General features: G+C 36.7%; 2 protein-coding genes across 4 annotated transcripts; one reads left to right on the top strand and one right to left on the bottom strand.

Annotated features, from left to right (window-relative positions):
• The first annotated feature begins 2,922 nt into the window (after positions 1-2,922).
• Positions 2,923-7,971, top strand: LOC130418113 (rhodopsin kinase grk7a). Its single transcript, XM_056744077.1, has 4 exons — positions 2,923-3,519; positions 3,624-4,061; positions 7,270-7,550; positions 7,638-7,971. Exons 1-4 carry the CDS (start codon positions 2,923-2,925, stop codon positions 7,969-7,971), a joined length of 1,650 nt encoding a protein of 549 aa, XP_056600055.1.
• Positions 7,972-11,191: 3,220 nt separating this feature from the next.
• atp1b3a (ATPase Na+/K+ transporting subunit beta 3a) lies at positions 11,192-18,449 on the bottom strand. 3 transcript variants are annotated; one of them, XM_056744079.1, is made up of 8 exons: positions 15,519-16,142; positions 15,246-15,420; positions 14,257-14,385; positions 13,949-14,047; positions 13,602-13,789; positions 13,338-13,388; positions 12,089-12,175; positions 11,192-11,914 (listed from the first exon to the last, which is right to left on the bottom strand). In XM_056744079.1, exons 3-8 carry the CDS (start codon positions 14,336-14,338, stop codon positions 11,747-11,749), a joined length of 675 nt encoding a protein of 224 aa, XP_056600057.1. In that variant the 5' UTR covers positions 14,339-14,385; positions 15,246-15,420; positions 15,519-16,142; the 3' UTR covers positions 11,192-11,746. The 3 variants fall into 3 exon arrangements, with proteins under 3 accessions (XP_056600057.1, XP_056600056.1, XP_056600058.1); XM_056744078.1 differs by lacking the exons at positions 15,246-15,420; positions 15,519-16,142 and adding an exon at positions 18,104-18,449; XM_056744080.1 differs by lacking the exons at positions 15,246-15,420; positions 15,519-16,142 and adding an exon at positions 14,641-15,215.
• Positions 18,450-20,191: the final 1,742 nt, after the last annotated feature.

A 20,191-nucleotide genomic window follows, 5' to 3' on the forward strand; every position in this document is an offset into this window, starting at 1 on the left:
TATATATAGAGTATTCAATGTAAATACATAAAGCTTTACAATAGCAGCTTGCATCATTTTATTTAAAGATCATTTAATTATAAAAGGTTAAATAATAAAGTTAATAATAAAATTTGTTGTGAATGCTGAAATGCGATGGTAGAGACTGGAAATGTAATTGTAATATTGCTGTGAAATTATATTATTATACGTAACACCCACTTGACACTCATCAAAAGCGAACATATGCGCAGACAACCCCTAAAGCTTCCTTAAAATGACCTTACCCGTGAACTTAACCTGCTCCGGAGCAGGTGATCTTCAGAGATTATATTGCTATGGTAACTTACATACCCTAAAAGTTATCTCTGTTTTTGGAACCGAAAGTTGAGGTTATCAGCTAACTAACCCTTAAACTTACCCGGGTATGTCACATTACCAGCTTTCTGGAATACCCCCTGGTCTTTAGCATGGGCATTACATAGCTGTCCAAAAACAAAAGATGGAACAAACAGACTAAAAACAACAGGTGCTGGTGTCATATTTTAACAAATAACTTATCCCATTGAAAGAAACTACAAACAGCAGGATCAATTACCCTTGAAAAACTGCCTCTGAACAATTGCATTTCGCATTAGTATGCTCTGGTTTTACAACAAAAAGAAAAACAACAAACATGTTTTGGCTTTCAAAGCTGGTTGAGCATGCATTTCTTGCTGGTTAAGCTAGAAGCTCGGTAGGATCATAAAATAAATTTGAATCTTAGGTCTTATATTAAGATCTCACAGGTTTAACATTCTCCAGCTCCAATTTTCATGTTTAAAAACAAGTAGGATGTTGTTGGAATATGACTTTATCCAAATACCGCATATGCTGACAACCAGCATTTGGTCTTTTCAACAAAGCAGGCAGCTTATGACAGAAACCACGAGTTAAACAAATGTCCCAGTTGTATCTTGTAATTTGTACGGGTGACCTGCTGATCTGTTCAGTACTTTGTGTTTGTGGGTTAAAAAAGCAGATGGGAGACTGACTATTCTCTCCCTCCACCACCGCCATAATCCTCTTCCGTGAGAGGTGATCTTTATGTGAGACAAGGCAATCCTTCTACCATTAAGAACAGAGGTAGTTGCCTTACTACATTTTACATTGAATCATTTAGCAGACACCTGTTTAACTTAAAAAAGTAAGGAACACAAGCAGGCGAGCAATCAAGAGAGAATATTACAGTAAAAATACTGAACTGACTTTAAGTGCTGTTATATGTCCTTGTTCTGCTTGGGTTTCCTGAGGTTTTCAGACAGGAGGTAATCCGATACAAAAGTATTACATTATTTCATTTTATGTTAACAAGACCATCCCCCAATCTTTGTTCATAAACAATGGCACTTTTGATGTGGATCATTTTTTTTCTATTTTCTTAGCTTTAAAAACATTTTTTTTTACAATGTTTCACAGTATACTTAAAATATCTTCATTCTTGTTATTTTTGTATCAATCTATAACGATCATTTACAAATTTCATGTAGTTAATGTGAATGAACATGCAATAAACTCAACTTAAATTTAAGACAGTAATAATTAACCCTATTTTCATTTTTGGTGAGCTGATTTACACAGCATTACCAAAAAGTTTAAGGTTTTTTATTTTGAATGAAAGACACCAAAAAAATCTAAACTGACTATTCTTATTTTTATTGGAATATTGGAGTGTTTATTATAATTTTTCTTAATGTGATGAATAAGTAAAAAGATGAATGAGAATAAATTAGTGTCTGTTATTTGATTTGAGAACTTCTTTTTTTAAAATAGGTTCCACATAAAAATCATGTAAAGGAACATTTCTGTAAAAAAATTAAAGGGATAGATCACTCCAAAAATTTAATTTTGTCACCATTTACAGACAATTTATCATAGCAGGACAAATTAAAATGGAAGTCAAGGGTGTCCCAGAACTGTTCCTAAATTATTCAAAATATCTCATTATGTGTCCAACAGAACAATAAATAAAGCCTAAGAAAGATTTTTCTACTATTGTGTGAAATGAAAAAGCAAGTGAGAGTTCAATTTTAGGATGATCATATGAGAGAAACTTCTTATTTTAATGAAAGACCTCTGAACAAAAAGTGTTCCTTTACATGGGTACTCGCCTTAAATTGTTATTTAGTGCATAATCAGAAAGGAAGAATTATTGTGTGTGCATAATTACATAAGGAACTTATTATATTATAATAATATTAGGAAACATTTTTATACATAAAAGCATCACTGAAATACACTATTACTACAGAAAAGGGCAACTGCTTAAAATAAAAAAACTGAAATAAAATGCCTAATATTCTAGATAAGAAATTAAAAAGGGCAAAAAAAGCTGAGAATGACATTTTGTCAATTAAAATGTAGTTTGACATCTCCTTGATAAAGTCAGCAGTCATTGTATCTGTTCTTTAATACCGGTCCGGCAAAAGAGCATTAGCTGTTGGCCTGTGAACAACAGAAGAAAGTTTTAGTGCATCCTGCTGCCCTCAGCATTTCGTACACTTCATGTTGAGCTGTAAGCTTTCACATTTTTGCTCCTCTCATCGTATCACCATTTATGTTTAGACAACAAGGCCAATGGGCAGCCATCAGCTACCGCACTGCATCTGCCTAAATATAGTCAGCCCTAAAGCTTCTTAGCGGGAGAACCCTCTTATAAGTTCCTTTCCTTGAATAGAAGCTGAGTATAGACCACACAAATATACTTAAGTGAAAATCCCTTGCAGGTATTTAATTCTAAATAAGTAATTACTAGGTTGTCAGTGTGTCTCGGTCCTGAGGTGCGTAAGTCTTAGTGGCTCATTCGTTCCTCGGCTTTGAAGAGAGTTGCACACACAAACGCACTGACCGCTGGCTGAGAAGCATCCATTTCTCAGGGACAAGTAACCCACCACAGCCGCCAAAATGTGTGACATGGGGGGACTCGATAACTTGGTGGCCAACACGGCCTACCTGAAAGCCCAGGGGGGAGATGACAAGGAGATGAAGAAACGTCGGCGAAGTCTGTCCCTTCCCAAGCCGGAGCAGTGCGCAGAACTCAGGATAAATCTAGAGAAGGACTTTGACTCCCTCTGCGAAAAACAGCCTGTAGGAAAGCGTTTCTTCCGCCAATACCTTGATCAAGGGGGACCTGAGTGTGTTGCTGCGGCCGAATTTTTGGATGATCTGAATGACTGGGAATTGTCGGAGGGCGCTGCCAGAGACAAGGCCCGTACAAATATCATTAATAAATTCTGCAAGGACGGTTCCAAGAGCTTCCTCACCTACCTGACAGGAGATGTAGCAACCAAGTGCAAGGCAGTTACTGACAAAGACTTCGAGGAGGTGATGGGACTGGTGAAGGATGCCACCAATGAGTTTGTCAGAGGCAAACCGTTTACAGATTATCAGGAAAGTCAATTCTTTGACAAGTTTCTGCAGTGGAAAGAATATGAGAAACAGCCCATCACTGAGAAATACTTCTATGAATTCAGGACACTTGGAAAGGGTGGATTTGGTGAGGTAGGTTCTTTTCACGAAATACAAAAGATATGCTTGTCTCCACAGACATTAGTGAAAAATATATATTCTTTACAACTGACTGTGTTCGCTCCATTTCATTTCAGGTTTGTGCGGTGCAGGTGAAGAACACCGGCCAGATGTATGCCTGCAAGAAGCTATGCAAAAAGCGTCTGAAGAAGAAACATGGTGAGAAAATGGCCCTGTTGGAAAAGAAAATCTTGGAGAAGGTGAACAGCCTGTTTATCGTCAACCTGGGTTACGCTTATGAAACCAAGACCCATCTCTGCTTGGTCATGAGCTTGATGAATGGAGGTGACCTCAAGTATCACATCTATAACATTGGTGAGAAGGGCATCGAAATGGATCGGATCATCTATTACACAGCTCAGATTTGTACCGGGATGCTGCATCTACATGCCATGGACATTGTGTATCGTGACATGAAGCCTGAGAACGTGCTTTTGGACAGCCAGGGTCAATGTCGTCTCTCAGATCTTGGTCTTGCTGTGGAGATTCCGGTTGGAAAAACCATCACCCAAAAAGTAAGTTAATTGTCTTTATTCAAATAATCTAAAGAAGACAATGCAAGCTGTGCTACCATACCTAATTTCCATAAAAAAAGAGCTGTACAAAGCAGAGCAGATGTGTAACTGCACAAAAATGAATTATTATTGGTGGTGATGAATAGTTTACATTTATTCAAAGCAAATCATAAATGAAGAACATTGCATGATGTTAAAAATAAAACGTATTCATAAATGTCAAATTAGTTTAGCAAAAGAAAGTATATATATAATTGAGCCAGCATATTCATTTTAGTTTTTAATAAAACTAAGCCTAGCATAATTACAATTTGAATTTGATACATCAAGAAGCTGGTTAATAAAATGGCAAGAGTACATTTTTACTTATTCCACTTTGGCTACATTATTGTAAATATAACTTAGTTGTATTTATTTTGGACATTTTTTGACACAACAATTCCTATAATCACATTTGTTCTATGTCAAAGTTTGGATGAGTTTACCTTTATTTTAAAGTGTTGAAATATTTATAAAATAATAAATGAAAGCTGCATTATATCTATGAATAAACAAAAAACTTGTTTTGCAAGTACTTAAAAAATCATTGTCCAAAACTTTTCCCTGATACACTTATAATATTGATTTATAAATTGAGCTTAGACTGAGAAATTCATTAATATAAAATTTGACTTCAACCCATGTAAACGTAAACGTGTTAAAAGTTAGAGGTCAAACTTGTAGCTTTAAAAATATTAATAAATCATAATATCGTGACCCAGAACTTTTAAACAGTAGTGTACAATCACAAATTTACCAGCAAACATTAGTACATAACTCAGAATGTACTGAGGCTAGAGAGAATCAATGCTTTCAGTCCTTTTGTTAAGTCATTATGTAAAGATCAGTTCCACTAGCCTTGACTAGCTATGGCTTGTTAATCTCTAACATGGTAATTTAGAAGAATACTATAGTGTTTGCATTATATTCCGTCCCTGATATGTAATGTCTTGGTGATCTTTGTTATTTTGACCACAGCTACATCAATCGTGAGCAAATAGTCCCCAAAACGGCTTAGTTATGCAAAACACGTAAGGATCAATTAGCTGCGGTGTCCTCATCTGCACCTTTGGCTCAGTGTCTCTTTAAGCACTTCCATTGGTGGGCCGCAGATGATTGAGGTTAAGAGAAGACTGCACAGATCCATTAAAGGCTGTCAGACCGTCATTATGATGTAAGACTAAGAAAAAAGTTGTACTTTATAAATGTTGACATTTATATTACAGTGCAGCACAATTGATGGTAAATGGAACGGAGCGAAATTTCTCATAATAGCAAGCTCCAAACTTGTTTTTAAGAACAAACAGAGATATGCAAAGGAACGTTTTGAAGTTGATTACAGCTTCTCTGTTGACTCTCATCTTTATGCCATTCCAAACCTGTGTGACTTTCTTCTTCAGAACATAAAAGAAGATATTTCGAAGAACGCTGGTTACCAAATATCATTGACTTCAATTGTATAGACATAAAACAACTGAGAAATGTATAAAAATATCTTCTTTTGTGTTCCACAGAAGAAAGAGTATACATGTTTTAAATGACATAAGGGTGAATAAATGATGACAAAATGTTTGTTTTTGGGTGAACTTTTCCTACATGATAAATATTATAACAGTTGAAAGCCAAGCCAAACCCTTCCATGACTTCTGATGTATGATCAAATGTCAAATGTAACAACAGCTCATGTGTTTACGTAAGCTTATTATGCAGTGCCCTTCTCGAGTCCTCAATGCAGGTTGAAGCCCAAGCTGAACCAACAGGGGTTTGGTTGGCTTTACACTGCTGATCCTCTTAGGACGAATTACACAAATCTGTCTCTGATCAGACTGCCAAAGGCAGATGTAAGCGCTACATTTTGTCCTGCACGAGTCTAGATATGATTAATAATGTGCTTACAACTATTTTTTTGCTGTCATTAACATATGTCCATATCCTAAGCACTTTTATTAGAGCCTTCTGTTTTCCTAAATTAGATTTTTTTAAATGTAATACCACAACCATTTTAACTACAATCTCAAATAATTTAAACTTGACATGAGCAAAATTATGACATTAGCATCATGATGTGGCTATCATGCTAGCTTTGCTCATTACAGTGTGTTAGCCAAGCACAATGATTGTGCATCCTCCTTGTAATCACATTTTAGCTTGACTGAGCCTTAAGGTCTTTGCACGTACAGTCCGAAATTTTTATATGTGTTTTTTCATATTTGTCTCTCGTTTGTACGGTGTCTCTGAATTGTTATAAAAGGCCACTCCAAATGCTTGCTACGGATGCGAAAACGCAGAAAATTGAACCCGGTCCAATTTTTTTTAATGATGGATGAAAATATAGGAGGCAGTGCGATTATGTATGTGATTGACACAACTTGAGGACGTATTTATTTTTTAACTTGCAGAAATTTCGCAAATTTTGGACTCAATGTGCAATGGGCTTTACCCTGTCAATTCCCACATCTTCTCTTTATTTATCACACAGTACACCTAAATTATCCATTTGAATAAACAGTGTCTAAGAATACAACAGTTTCCCTCTCTTGTATACTGAGGTGGGTATTATTAAAGAATACCGGTGAAAACGCATGTCTGGTCGCAAAGATCCACATGTCCAATGGAGCCAAAGAATGGCTATCTTTATATAAGTAGCAAGTCAAGTTCATCACAGTGGATCGGCACATGACTTCTGACAGGTAGTAGTGGATTACCATTAAGCCTCTTCCATCTGGCAAAGAGGGGGGCTGAGGTAAGTGGAATAGATAGGGTGAGAATTACAACAAATAAACTACTTCAGATCAGGTAATCTCAAAGAGATAGTTTGCACACCTTCACTTCATTCCAAACCTGCATGACTTGATATATTTCGAAAAACATTTATTCACCAAACAACATTGGACCCCATTGACTTCCAATGATGAGACCAAACAACTGAGACCTTTCTCAGAATATATTTTTTTGTGTTTACCAAAGAAGGTGAGTAAATCATGCAAGAATTTTTGGGTAAACTATCCCTGTACTAATCACCTCCCACAATCAGATCTGTTCCTCTTAATCTTTCAAACAATGGTATGATGTTCAGTTTCATTGTCTCATCTAACTACCAATTTTCCCACCATTAATTATTTGTCAATTTGTTTAAGACTCCTTCTGATCCTTTTCCCTCTGTTAACAGGCTGGAACCGGTGCATATATGGCACCTGAAATCCTGACTGAAATTCCGTACAGGACCTCAGTGGATTGGTGGGCTCTTGGCTGTAGTATCTATGAAATGGTGGCTGGCTACACCCCATTTAAAGGTCCCGATTCCAAGAAGGAGAAAGTGGAGAAGGAGGAGGTACAGAGGCGGATCATCAATGAGGAGCCCAAATATGAGCACAAGAACTTTGATGCCCCCACAATAGACATCATCAAGCAGTTCCTCAAGAAGAAGATGGACGAACGTCTAGGCTGCAAGTAAGAATTTCTATCCCTCTTAACTTCATGAAACCAATGTTGCCTAGGATCTTTCAACAATATGTATGACACATACTGTTTTTGTAGGGGTGATGATCCCAGGAAGCACGAGTGGTTCAAGTCCATCAACTTTGCCCGTTTGGAGGCCGGCCTCATCGACCCTCCCTGGGTACCCAAACCCAATGTTGTCTACGCGAAGGATACAAGTGACATTGCCGAGTTCTCTGAAATCAAAGGTATTGAGTTTGATGCTAAGGATGATAAATTTTTCAAGGAGTTCAGCACAGGGGCTATACCTATCGCCTGGCAAATGGAGATGATTGACACCGGACTCTTCGATGAGCTTAATGACCCCAACCGGAAAGAATCAGCAGGTGGCTTAGACGACGATAAGAAATCGGGTACCTGCGCACTTTTGTGAGAGAACAAGCCAGCTTGGAGTTCGGCAGCATATGGAATTCCTTTGAGTGACATCCTAAATATTATTGACATCGTGCTCTGTGTTGAAGAAGATTTAAGCATGGCTGGAATAAGATGGGACGTTAGTCAACTTTAGGATAGAAGGTGATTCTTGTTGGTTCGGATGCAGAGCCGCAGTGTCAGAGAAACACCCTATATATCATCCATGATGTGCTTGAGCTTTGGACCACACAAGGATTTTTCTGCATTTCCTTCATGTCTCATGAAGTAGTCAATATCCGATCTGACAGAGGGTGTAAAAAAATGACCATTCCTTATTGAGAAGACTCTAGAAATGTAGGCCTAAACAGACTTCTTAGGATGTATACGTAGCAATTAAATGTACCATGAGTGTGTGATCAGAAGGCAGAGATGTCTGGATATACAAAGTTGAGTCCTCAGTATGAACCAGCTTGTGTTCCAAACACTTCTCACCTTGCCAAATCACAAATTTGTGGATTAGTTCAGGGTGTACACAACCGGCACCTACACATATTCAGAGTACTTTTATTCGCTTAAATGTGTTCAATTGGGATATAGGGATAACTACAACCCTATAGTTATCTAAAAAACAAATTGAATTCTCTAAAGTGTTTAATATTTCCCTTTATGAGTGATTGGTATTACAATTCAGCAGAAATCTATGTGCAGAGATTCTGCGTGGGTCTGCCTGAAACAGCTCTACAGATAAACCGCTACATTATAACAAATGTGTTTTTAGGAAATTTGAAAAAGTGTTTGCCAGAGAGAAGCTTGCAGTAACTCGTGGCCTCTATGACTGTGATCTGAAGAGCTCCTTTGATAGCAGGGCTGTTCTGATAATGCACCTAGATTCTGAAATAATATTAGGCTATGTATAAATATGTACATACACTATATATATGAACTAATAGATCTCTATCTAGTATCTATATAATATTAATAGTGCGATAGTGAGATTATACCTATTGTAGCTTTTAGGTTTACAATTTAAATGGTCTGGTTAAATCTTTACCATAATTTTAAAGCAATAAAGTTCAAGCTGAAACAGGTTGGTACTCAAGGGCACAAAGAGAGGGCCTTGGCACTGATGTCTGCTCATTTCTTTCTACGTTTTCAAGTATCCATTTGGGTTGTGCCCAAAGGCAGTCCTCAGTGGTGGTGCTTTTATGATAGATATATATTTGATGCAAAAAAATACAGGGCCTTTCTAAACCAAGGGATAACATACACAGGATCTGTTTCAAAACTTCACACTGTCCAAGCAAATACCAGTAAAAATTCTGCAGTTTACGTTTGTATGCTGGCAGAGTTTCACAGCCAGTCACTTTCACACTGACCCAACAAACACTAAACAAACAGGAACTTCTTCAATTACAAGGCTTTGTTAGAAAGGTGGGCAGGATCGTTTTAATAGACAATTGCAATGCTTTGCATGGCTCAGTCACTGCTGTTTTATACACATCGTTTTTCCCCTACATCATCTCTCACGATATCAAAACCTCTTACTTTGCATGCAGGACTTTGAAGAGCAGATGTTTGGCTGTGTCTAATCTTAATGCACCTTAATGTGTTCTGAAACACTGTAAAATAATGTTGTCTTGGTAATGGATTTGGTTCATGATTACGTACATACTGTTGCTTTACCCAGGGTTAAAAGTGATCTTATTGCAACATCAAAAAAATTGTCATGAACAAAAACGGTTACTGTCAAAGCTGTATAAGTGATGTAAAATGGACCAAACAACCTGTCGGTAAATGAATAATTTGTTATTTTCTTTCAGGTGTTCTGTTTTTATGGTTCTGGGGTAGACTATGATAATTAAAATGTAGCATAACTGTAAATAAAACTTGAGAGTTTCTATAGAGATTCTATAGAAATGTGAGATTTAACAGGGACATTTATGAATTTATGAGTTCATTTTAACATTTATATTTTACAGATTTGTTTTATATTTTCCCTGTAATGCTATCGTAGTGTTTGTAAATACTTTTAAATCAGAGAGCTTCATTACAGGAATAGTCTGCCATTCTTTTTGGTGGTCATGCATTTGTGTTTACACGCAAACACATGATGAAAATTAAACAAGAATTGAGTTTTAAACTTGTGCACGCCACTTTCAGATTGCAAAAACCTACAAATATTCCCCAGATCAAGCCTATTGTGCTGTAGAGTCGATTCAAAAGTTCAGGGCTGATTTCAGAATGGCTTTATCAACCTCTTAAATCAACCTCTAATCCCTGTAACCTAAATTTGGCGAAACACAAAGAGAAATTTTCGTCACCTTTAATGCAGAAATACTTGTCTGGTTTAACACTAAAAGTCAGTCTGCATCCTGTATTTACAAGCCTTATTGTACCAATCATGTGCATATATTATTTATTATGATTGTTAGGATTATTTTGCGCATAACTGGGTTTTGATGGATACCAGTAAGAGAGGGAGAGACTGAATTCCTCTGGACGGTAGAGCCAAAGACCCTGCTTAGCCAAGTAGATCCCACCTCCTCCTTATATCTATACATTCACTAATGCTGTAAATAATCTTATGTGAGGTCGAGAAGGGGTGTTTGTGAAAGTCTTGATAAAACACAAGACTTATATTGGCAAACATTAAAAATCCTTGTGTGATCAAAACATTCCTTTGAACTACGCTTTGATAACATCAACATTGGCCTTCACCAGACAAAAAACACCATGTTTGTACGGACAGATTCTTACTGCTAAGTCTGGTGAACTAATCGGTTGACGTAAATTGCTTATTGATAGCTGTTGTCAGAATTGTGAGTGCTATCTTTAGGTGAGCCTGTGACATAAATAAGGTAAATGAGCTTGACTCTACGTGTTTCAGTGAAGCAACTTCAGAAATTCAAGTGTAATCTATAATACTTTGGTTACAGAATAGTGTAAGTTGTCCTCTGAGCCAGAAAAGAATATCAAAGTTCTGACGGACACAGAGTATCAAAATGAGTATTGATAGCATAAGAGGGGGTTCCTACAATATATTAAGGGCAGCCATTGAACTGCATAAATGTTGGTTCATACAAAAGCTGGCTTTGGAACGAAATAAGTGTATGAAAATATCAATCCTAAAACCCCTTCCCCCAACACATTGTTGTGCATTGGTGCCATCGTGTGGCTGACTCCGAAATTAAGAGACAACAGAAAAACCCACAGTTGACTTTTGTTTCCTTTTATTTGTCCAAAATAGCATTTATACCAAGATGTTACATGGCTCTTAAGGCGTCTGCATGAACCAGTCCATGCAGAGGTTAGGAAACGGATTTAGGTTACAAATGTATACTTTAAAAACATATCATGCCACTTTTCAACATAAATCATACAGCAGTTTGACGATAATTAAATATATTCACAGAGAGTAACACGAAACAAACCAACACAACAAGCAATGAGTGACTTAAGGTAGTGACTAACCCCTATCATATCAATCAAATTGTAAACAAAAACTCCTTTTAACCTAAAATGCGTTTGCGTTTACGTTCAAGAATTTAAAACATCTAAGGAATGCAAAGCCCAGGGTGAAATACAATTTTAGTTTCAGCTATGATCACTAAACCCGCTAAGACATGCTTAAGGGGACATTAACGGTAATCGATCAGTCATGCCTGTCATTCTGTGGAGAGGTAAATTAGGTCCTGTGGTCCTGCTGGGGACCAGCGGGGGGTATATAGAAGAACAAGGACAATAGGGAGTCAAGTAGTGCAAGGTCCCATTCAGCGTCTGCACCAGCCCCCGATCTACTCGGTCACCAGGACCCGAAAGGTGACACGGCCGAGAAACTTGTCGCGCTCGTCATCGTTCTTAAGATTAGATCCCTCCACCTTGCACTCTACAATCTGCTCGGAGTTGAAGTCTTCCTTCTTAAGCAACAGCTTTACAGCCACCAGAGGCTGAACGTAATCCACCTACAAGAGAGATGTGAAATAAAGTAACAAGATTTTTGAAAAACAGTAAAATTAGTTGGTTTAACATTCATCACACAAAATTAAAATGTAACTTGATAACATAATCAAACGGTACAATGATACGTGTCTCTCTTTAATCATAATATGTGTTAAAACATGTAATGACCTACTTACATGTGATTTTTTACCATAGTAAGGAAAGTACATCCGATCAATAGTCCCTTCATGGGGAAAGTACTGCAACTGGAGAAGAGTTTCAGTCTGAAGAGAAAGAAAGATACCATAATAGAACTGAAGAAATGAATTGGCATTGAGTTGCTTGGTAAGAACATATTAACCAATTGAACACATTCAGAATGCAGCACGTAAAGGAACTCAGCAAAAAGCAGACTAAGCCAAATAAAACTATGCCTTTGGAAAATAAAATGCAGAAAAGCACTCTATGCCATGCTAAACTGATTACTTTTTGTATTAAGAGCATAAATCACACAAAAATTAACACTTATTTCATAATTTACTCATCCTCATGTCCTTTCAAACCTGTTTGACTTTCTTTCTTAAACAGAAAACAGAAGAAGATATTTTGAAGAACATTGGGGCCCCATCCACTTCCATTGTGTGGACACAAAACCACAGAGACATCTCAAAATATCTTCTGCTATGTTCCAGAGAACAGTCATATACAGGTGTTGAATGACACGAGGGTAAATAAATACTTAAATGAATCGAACCGTTTATTTTGGAGTAAACTGCCCCTTTAAGCTCTATTGCTGTAGCAGCACTTCTTAAACAAACATAGCTTCTAGTAGGTGATTTTGAAAGAAACTACACAGATAACTGGAAAAAAATCCCATGGTATGAGATTCTTTACTATATCATGCAAAGCATCATTTATATGTTGTGCCTTACAGATAATTAGTACACAGCATAAATTGTCTACACATGCTCAATCACTTTGGTATCTGGAGAACAAAAAGCCAGGAGAGCAAGAGACCGTAAATACAGTGATCTTACCCATCACTTTAATAAGGAGTTGAACTGCTAGCATGCAACAGAGACATGAGAGAAAAAGAAAATAATAAAGGGAGAAAAAGAAAAAAAACATTTTTGTGAGAGAGGATGAACTAACAATAAGACATCCAAGAAATCCATGAGAATTTTTCAGCAACATTAATATCTGTAAGCACCCAAACGGGGATCTGTTGTCCGTCCATCTTCATTCCTGGCTTGTAATTACTTTAATCACAATCTCTTTAAGCTTTATTTAGCTTCATTTTCTAAATTTCTCTTTCACATTGTAGCTTTAAACCACAAAAACACCACAGACAGAAAATTTAACATAGCACATATTAAAATGACATTATACACAAGACAGGCTGATAAGTAATATAAACTCATATTTAACCAGAATACAGTCGTTTACCTTTGATGTGCAGTTGATGTATGGATCTCCGGCTGGCTTAAGACCAATGATCTGAAGGTTAAAAAAATAAAACAATATAAGCATGATTGACATTCAGTTAGGAAACCTAAGAATGTATTTTTGAAAGACCATTGCAGATATTCCCATTTAATAAGCCAATTTAAAACAATTAATGTATGGCTACAGTAATGTTAATTTTAAAATACAATTTGAATGTGCATTATGCTAGAAATAAATGTAACGTTTACATGTAAGGTTGCTCACCCTGTTCATCTTGACAATAACACACGGCTTTCCTTCAGCGTAACCAAAGGTGGCATCCTCCATACCAGAGCAATGGTGGAGGATACTCCTCCTGAACTGACACACCTTCTTCTGAGGTTCCTCATCCTGATCGGAGTACTGACCCGCCATACACAAGTCATTTTTGGCTTGCTTAGAGTCATTATATTCTGGAAAATGATCAAATATTATCTTCATTTCTGACTTTCTGCTCAGAATGGCGTACCCACACTATATATGTAGACATCATTGTACAGCCTCGCAAGATTACCATGTATATAACATTTTAAACAGGTCATTATGAGTGGTTGGGAGTGTAAAACACTTACGATCCAGAAACGATTCTAGATGCTGGACATATTGGCCATATTCAAGAGGGTTTGATCTGTTGAAAACTATATTCAGCAAGTTTGGCCTGATAACCAACCCTTCAGAAAGAAAAAAGTCCACGTTGAATTAAGAATAGACAATTTATCACTAAATTTAAAATTCATATAATTAAATAGATTTTAGTTTCGTTTCAGAATAAATGTTTTTTGAGACAAACTCTATACTTGTTACAGTCGTATTTCTAGCCATTATACAGCTCAATGAACATGTAATGAACACATCTAGATCTGCACATTGAATAACTCACCAGGGGACGCAACTCGATCTCGATACTTTGGAGCATCGTCATTAAGTGTCTGAAGCATCACCCACATAGTGAAGACAAACATTGCAGTCAAGAATCCATAGAAGACCAGGTAAAAAAGGAGGATGAGACCTGAAGAAAATGACTCTTGTTCAGCATCATTTATTGATATTACATTAAACATCAATACTAAAATACTAAAATACAATATAGATGTAACAAGCCACATCTAACTGTAACTTTTTCCTATTGAAAGTATAGAATGGTTTGTTATAAGCATGTATTTAAATTTACATAATTACATTTAAAATAATTCAAGTGAATGACTCATTCATGACACTTAAACATGACAAATAGTTTGTTGTTGCTAATGCTGCTGTTGCTTACGTGTTGCTTTTATTAAATATGAGAAATCAGTCACGTCAGGCACTTTTAACAAAAATTTTCACCACCTCCTGGAGTTTGTATGTAATATATGACGAAATGGTCACTGAAGGAATCAGTGAACGAGTCTGAACGAATCATTTTGGTGAACAAACTGAAAAAGAACTAATCACTCAAATGAATCAAAATTTCCATCAGTAATTAGCCGTCTTTCATTTCGTAAGATTGTGTCCTCCAGAGGTCTCTTTCGAAGGCTGTCTCGTTTCATAAAATCAGGTAGGACTCTCCGGAGGCACCCTTCAAATCCGACCTTCTTTGAAAGGAATTCGGAGGATACATGAGCTGTATTCTTCGTTGCTAGAGATAACCCACAATTCTTTGCGTCGGCCATGTCTGTTTTTTTAATAAACGGCAACAGCTGCACATTCAATCAAATACGTGGTGTTTAAATGTAAACGGTTTACAAATTGCGTCATGTTTTTTAAATCTTAGCAGGCATATGTATTAAATAGGTTTACAAGTGTTCAGTGATTTTAAAGTAAGGCAAAATGTTATATTTGTCTAACTCTTTTGGCATTGTTTGGGGTTGAGAGTAACCAACTTTTTACCTCTTAAACCATGTAGAAATCATTTTAATTCATTGACAGGTGTCCCAGTACAACATGGTGTCATAGGAACGTGGTACTTCCCATTTCCTTTTCTGCCATTATGTCCTACGAAGGACGTCTCGTTTAATTCTAAGTTGAGAATCCTCCGTATACCGCATCCTTTAAAGGATAATACCTATAGAGGACACAAGGATGCAGCCTTACGAAACGAGACACAGCTAATGTAATTTCTTGTACAGATGTTAGACGCGTGGACATGTAAAGGCCTTATACTTGACTTTCGCTGTACGTGTCAGTCTCGCGCACAAACGCATCCACACAGCTTTTTGCGCATTCTCATCACAGATAAGCATGGATGTCCGAGTTTAACACATGCACAATACAAATGAGTATGTGTGCTCTACCAGACCATCAGAGGGCAGTGCTGAGTTACGTCATTCACAGATATACTGCAAATGAATGACTGAGGAACTGTTTTCACCATTCCAAACAATCTGAGCGAATAGCAAGACAACAAGAACAACAACCAAACAGTGTGGAGAAGGATATGCTTCTGAGCTTCCTGTTTGTGGTTTCAGCATGTTGATTTTGTATCATTCTTCTTCGACAACGGGACACTGCAAACTTTCTGTGTGTGTATTGACACCTAGTGGACTAGTGCACTTTTTCGCGCATGCGCTATTGAACGCGGCATTGTGGTATTGTTGTATTGCGTCATGCAGACGGCGCGGATGGATGGACCGTACTACGGCCTTAATTGCGTGTATACACGTAAACCCTTTACTTCCGTTGTCAAAATAAAAGTCACATCAATCAATGTAGCCCTTACCATTTTTTATCTTAGCCAGGATTTCCTTGTTTACTCTTCATGATGAATTATTTTAAGGATTTGCTCTTACAGCATTTAATGCCTGTTTTAATTATACCATGCCAAAACAAAATGTATTAGTTTGCTACAACAGAACAGGTATTGAATGAAAATAAATGTATATCAGAATCAGGCTCTGCACAACCAAATCAAAAACATGCTCAAAATGGGAGACATGTTGAGAATCAAACAAAGCAGAGAAGTCAGAACAATCAACCTAGGAAGCAATGATTAGAGAATGGCTGAAACATGCACAAATATAGAGAGTAACCGCACCATCGCGAGCACAATTCCAATAATGACAAAAATGAGTGAGAACAGATTTATCGACATTAGACAAAATACATAGCACTTGGGATTTATTGGGAAACTGCTGTTTACAAGCCTACACTTATTTACCAACCGTAAGGGCCTGAAACACTTTTAACTTATTCCCATTTACATTACATTTTTGCATTTGGCAGACGCTTTTATCCATTTACATTTAGTCATTTATCCAAAGCGACATACATTGCATTATACTATACATTTGTTTCGGAATATGTACAATCCCTGGGATCCAACCCATGACCCTGGCGTTGCTAACGCCACGCTCTTACCACTGAGTTACAGGAAAGCCAGTTGTTTAGTAAGCCATTTGTTAAGTAAGAGACCACAGCTTCAGCACTATAAATCTTCTTCAGGACGAAATTCTTTGTTTGTACAGTAGGATGAAGGATTACACCGTGCCTATACTGGATGCGGCGTGCGACAATCCCACTAGAACAAGCCGAGTGTTTCATTCTTGAACAGTTGGCTTACTAAGAAATAAATATAGCCCAAATTGTTTTCTCTTTCATTACTACACACCTTAAAAAGCAAAACTCTCATTTTTGGGGGTGTTAGAGTCTGCCTGACTGCCAATGGCAACAAAACAGATCTCGACACCCTTTGACTCCCATAGTAGGAAAAATTACGTTGAACATAAAAGAAGACATTTTGAAGAATGTAGGACAGCAAACAGTTCTGGGGCACTGTTTGACTACCATCGTTTATTTCTACTATGGTAGTCAATGGGTGTTGAGATCTGTTTGGTTATATGCTTTATTCCCAAAATATTTCTCTGTGTTCATCAGAACAAAGAAATTTATACACAATCGAAGGTGAGTAAATGATGACAGAATTTTCAATTTATAGTTAAATTTCCTTTTAAGACACTTCCAGCCAGCATGACAAAAAATGATTCTGGATTGCCTACTCAGCCTTTAATAAGGTCAGAGAGGTCCTTCAATCAATGCGTTCACTACATCAGCGATAAACATAAATTCTTTCTTAAAAACAGCAAGGGACTTGACTGCATATAAACACTGAACAGCTTTGAATCATAGGACTGATATAGATAGTACTGTTTGCTGAATGTTTTATCAAACGAGGCCTTTGATAAATAAAACATGCACAGAGATAAAAATTACTCCTTTATAATTCAGTGAATTTTCAGTTCATACCGAGAAAATACACATGACACCTAAAAAAATCCAACCACAACACTGGCGACATTTGGACATTTAAAATTGTCATCACGGTGGTATGCTAAAGAAGACTGGACATCTTAAGCAATGTTACATTATGTGAATGCACCCACGAATTTCAATACAATGTTGCCACTGTATTCAAAACGACAGACATTAATTACCACTGATGTCATCAATGAAAGCCCTGATGACATCAAGGATGCCTGTGATTACTACCACTGTTGTCATTTTTATATGTACATGGGATGCTCCTTTCATTTACCCTAAAGGTATCCCCACTATATTATGAGTAAACACCTTAGATTTTCATAAAAGCAGCGTACATGTCGTTTCTTATATGATCATTATTTCTGTAGCCGCGCATGTAACGTTTATTAAGAGCTAACGTTACGTGACGTATAAGCAACCGCATACATCCAATGCTGAAGATACTTTGGATGTGAAACTGGTGTTATTTTATAGTATTTGCGTTCACTTACCCCAATTTCTACCAGTCCGACCGAAGAATTCCCCAGTTCTTGGATTGTAAATCGCGTCTTTCCAGCTGCTTTCAGGCTCCTTGCCTTCTGGCTTGTCGTTTTTATTAGACATGCTGCTGTTTAGGTTAGAATTGACGTTACCGATGAGAGAGAAAATGTAAGATGTGATCTGATCGAATGAGGCTAAAATCAGTGGGCTTATGCCCCAATGAAAAATCTAAGAACCTCAAGCTTCTGGCGTGTGCACATGCAATGCAACGGAATGCAATGTGATTCTGGGTCCAACACAAACCGGACCAACAGCAGCATGTCGTGGGGGAGGGAGCGAAGGGTCAGGCGCTTTGCACATGCGCAAACTTTGCAACCCTGAAATTATGCAGAATTGTTTTCACTCTAAAATGGCACAGCATTGTCATGGTAGTTATGAGCTATGTTATTTATTATTTGTATTGCATTAGTCTGTATTGCTATTAATTACATGTTTGATCTCACATGACAGCGCATTAACAAAAACAATGCAATGGTTTAAAGTGCAAGATCTAAAACATTTATGGTGTACCGTGATAGTCCAAAAAACCTGTTTTGAGTGCACTGAACAGGTTAAATTGATTTGTTTTACAGTTGCAGATGAATCAATTTAATAATTTTTAAACATATTTTTTGTGTTCATTTCATTTCAATTCATTAGTTTGTCAATTTATAAACATTCCAGAGGTTGTTATGCCAGTGTGTCTGTATTTCTTATCATTTGTACAGTTTGGTAATGTGTGAACCTGCTTCTGGATCATAAATGTCTATGGCAAAAACGGAAGATGGCCAAACAATTCTTAGCCTCTCACCCAGTTCTGCAAAAGTTATTCAAAAATAATAAGTAAACAAAAAAAGTTATATTTCACTACAAGAAGTTGTATAACTTTACTGACCAGACTGTTTGTTCTTTACGTTTATATAATTTGTTTCTTATTAATTGTTAAATGTATCACTTTGGTTCATAACTGGATTATTTTTTATTTTAAGTACAGATTCACAACCCGAATAAACATTCGGTTTTAGATGTGTAATGATGAACAGAGTTGTAAATTATCTGTTGTAGATTTTCTTTCCTTACGTACACAAGTAGACAAGTACACAAGTTTTAAAGATATTTTATCATTTTAGAATGTTTTATTCTAATAGGACGCATTTGTGCTAATTATGAATTAAAATATATCCCTAGCAGCTGATACTTTCTATTTTTATGAAACACCTCTATTCGACTTTTAAGACACCTAAGAAATCATTAACCAAAAACTCTCACTGATTTATTTAAGTGTCAGTGCAAAAACAAATCAAGATTACTTAACGTGGGAAGATTATGTACCATAAACTTAAATTCCATATTAAGACTGAGAAGGACATATAACCTTGTTAGAACATTTTATCCAAAGTAACTTACAGGGCATTGAAGGTAAATAAAATGATCATGTTCCTTGGTATTAAAGGCATGCACTACCCGTTAAGGTCTAACCAATTTACATTCTTTGCCAAAGTCACAATATGTCTTAATTCTTTACATTGTTTATGACTAGGGTTTATATCTGAAGGGAAATATATAATCTTTGCCCTTCTTTTTCCATTTGTCATGCCTCCGTGCTCTCTGGTTTATAACGAAAGTTGGAAAGAAATGCTCAGTAAAAGTGCTAACAATGTTGTGCTTTAAATAGCCATTTCATTTTGTTGATGTATAAGGTTAATGTTTATTTTAAGAAGCCATGCAACTTTAGTTTCAGTTTCCCAGAAAATGACAAAGAATGTCTACGTCTGCTCTGCTCTTCTTGTCTGTCTTTGTTTACAGTATTTCTTTCTGCTCTCGTCAATGCTTTCTAGTACACTCCCCCAAAATATTGTGCCACAAAGCACTAAAAGTGCTGTGGACTTTATCATTTTTTCTTTCTATATTCACAGTTCTGTCATGATCCTCTTTGCCTCCTATACCTAAAATGTAGGCTCATATTACATATGTGTGATGATTGGTATAGTCTCTTTTAACCTGGAAACAATTTGTAATATCACTGACCTAATTTGGAAATGCAGTAAACTAAAACATAC

The sequence above is a fragment of the Triplophysa dalaica genome, chromosome 3 (assembly GCF_015846415.1).
Source record: "Triplophysa dalaica isolate WHDGS20190420 chromosome 3, ASM1584641v1, whole genome shotgun sequence".
Taxonomy (NCBI): Eukaryota; Metazoa; Chordata; class Actinopteri; order Cypriniformes; family Nemacheilidae; genus Triplophysa; species Triplophysa dalaica.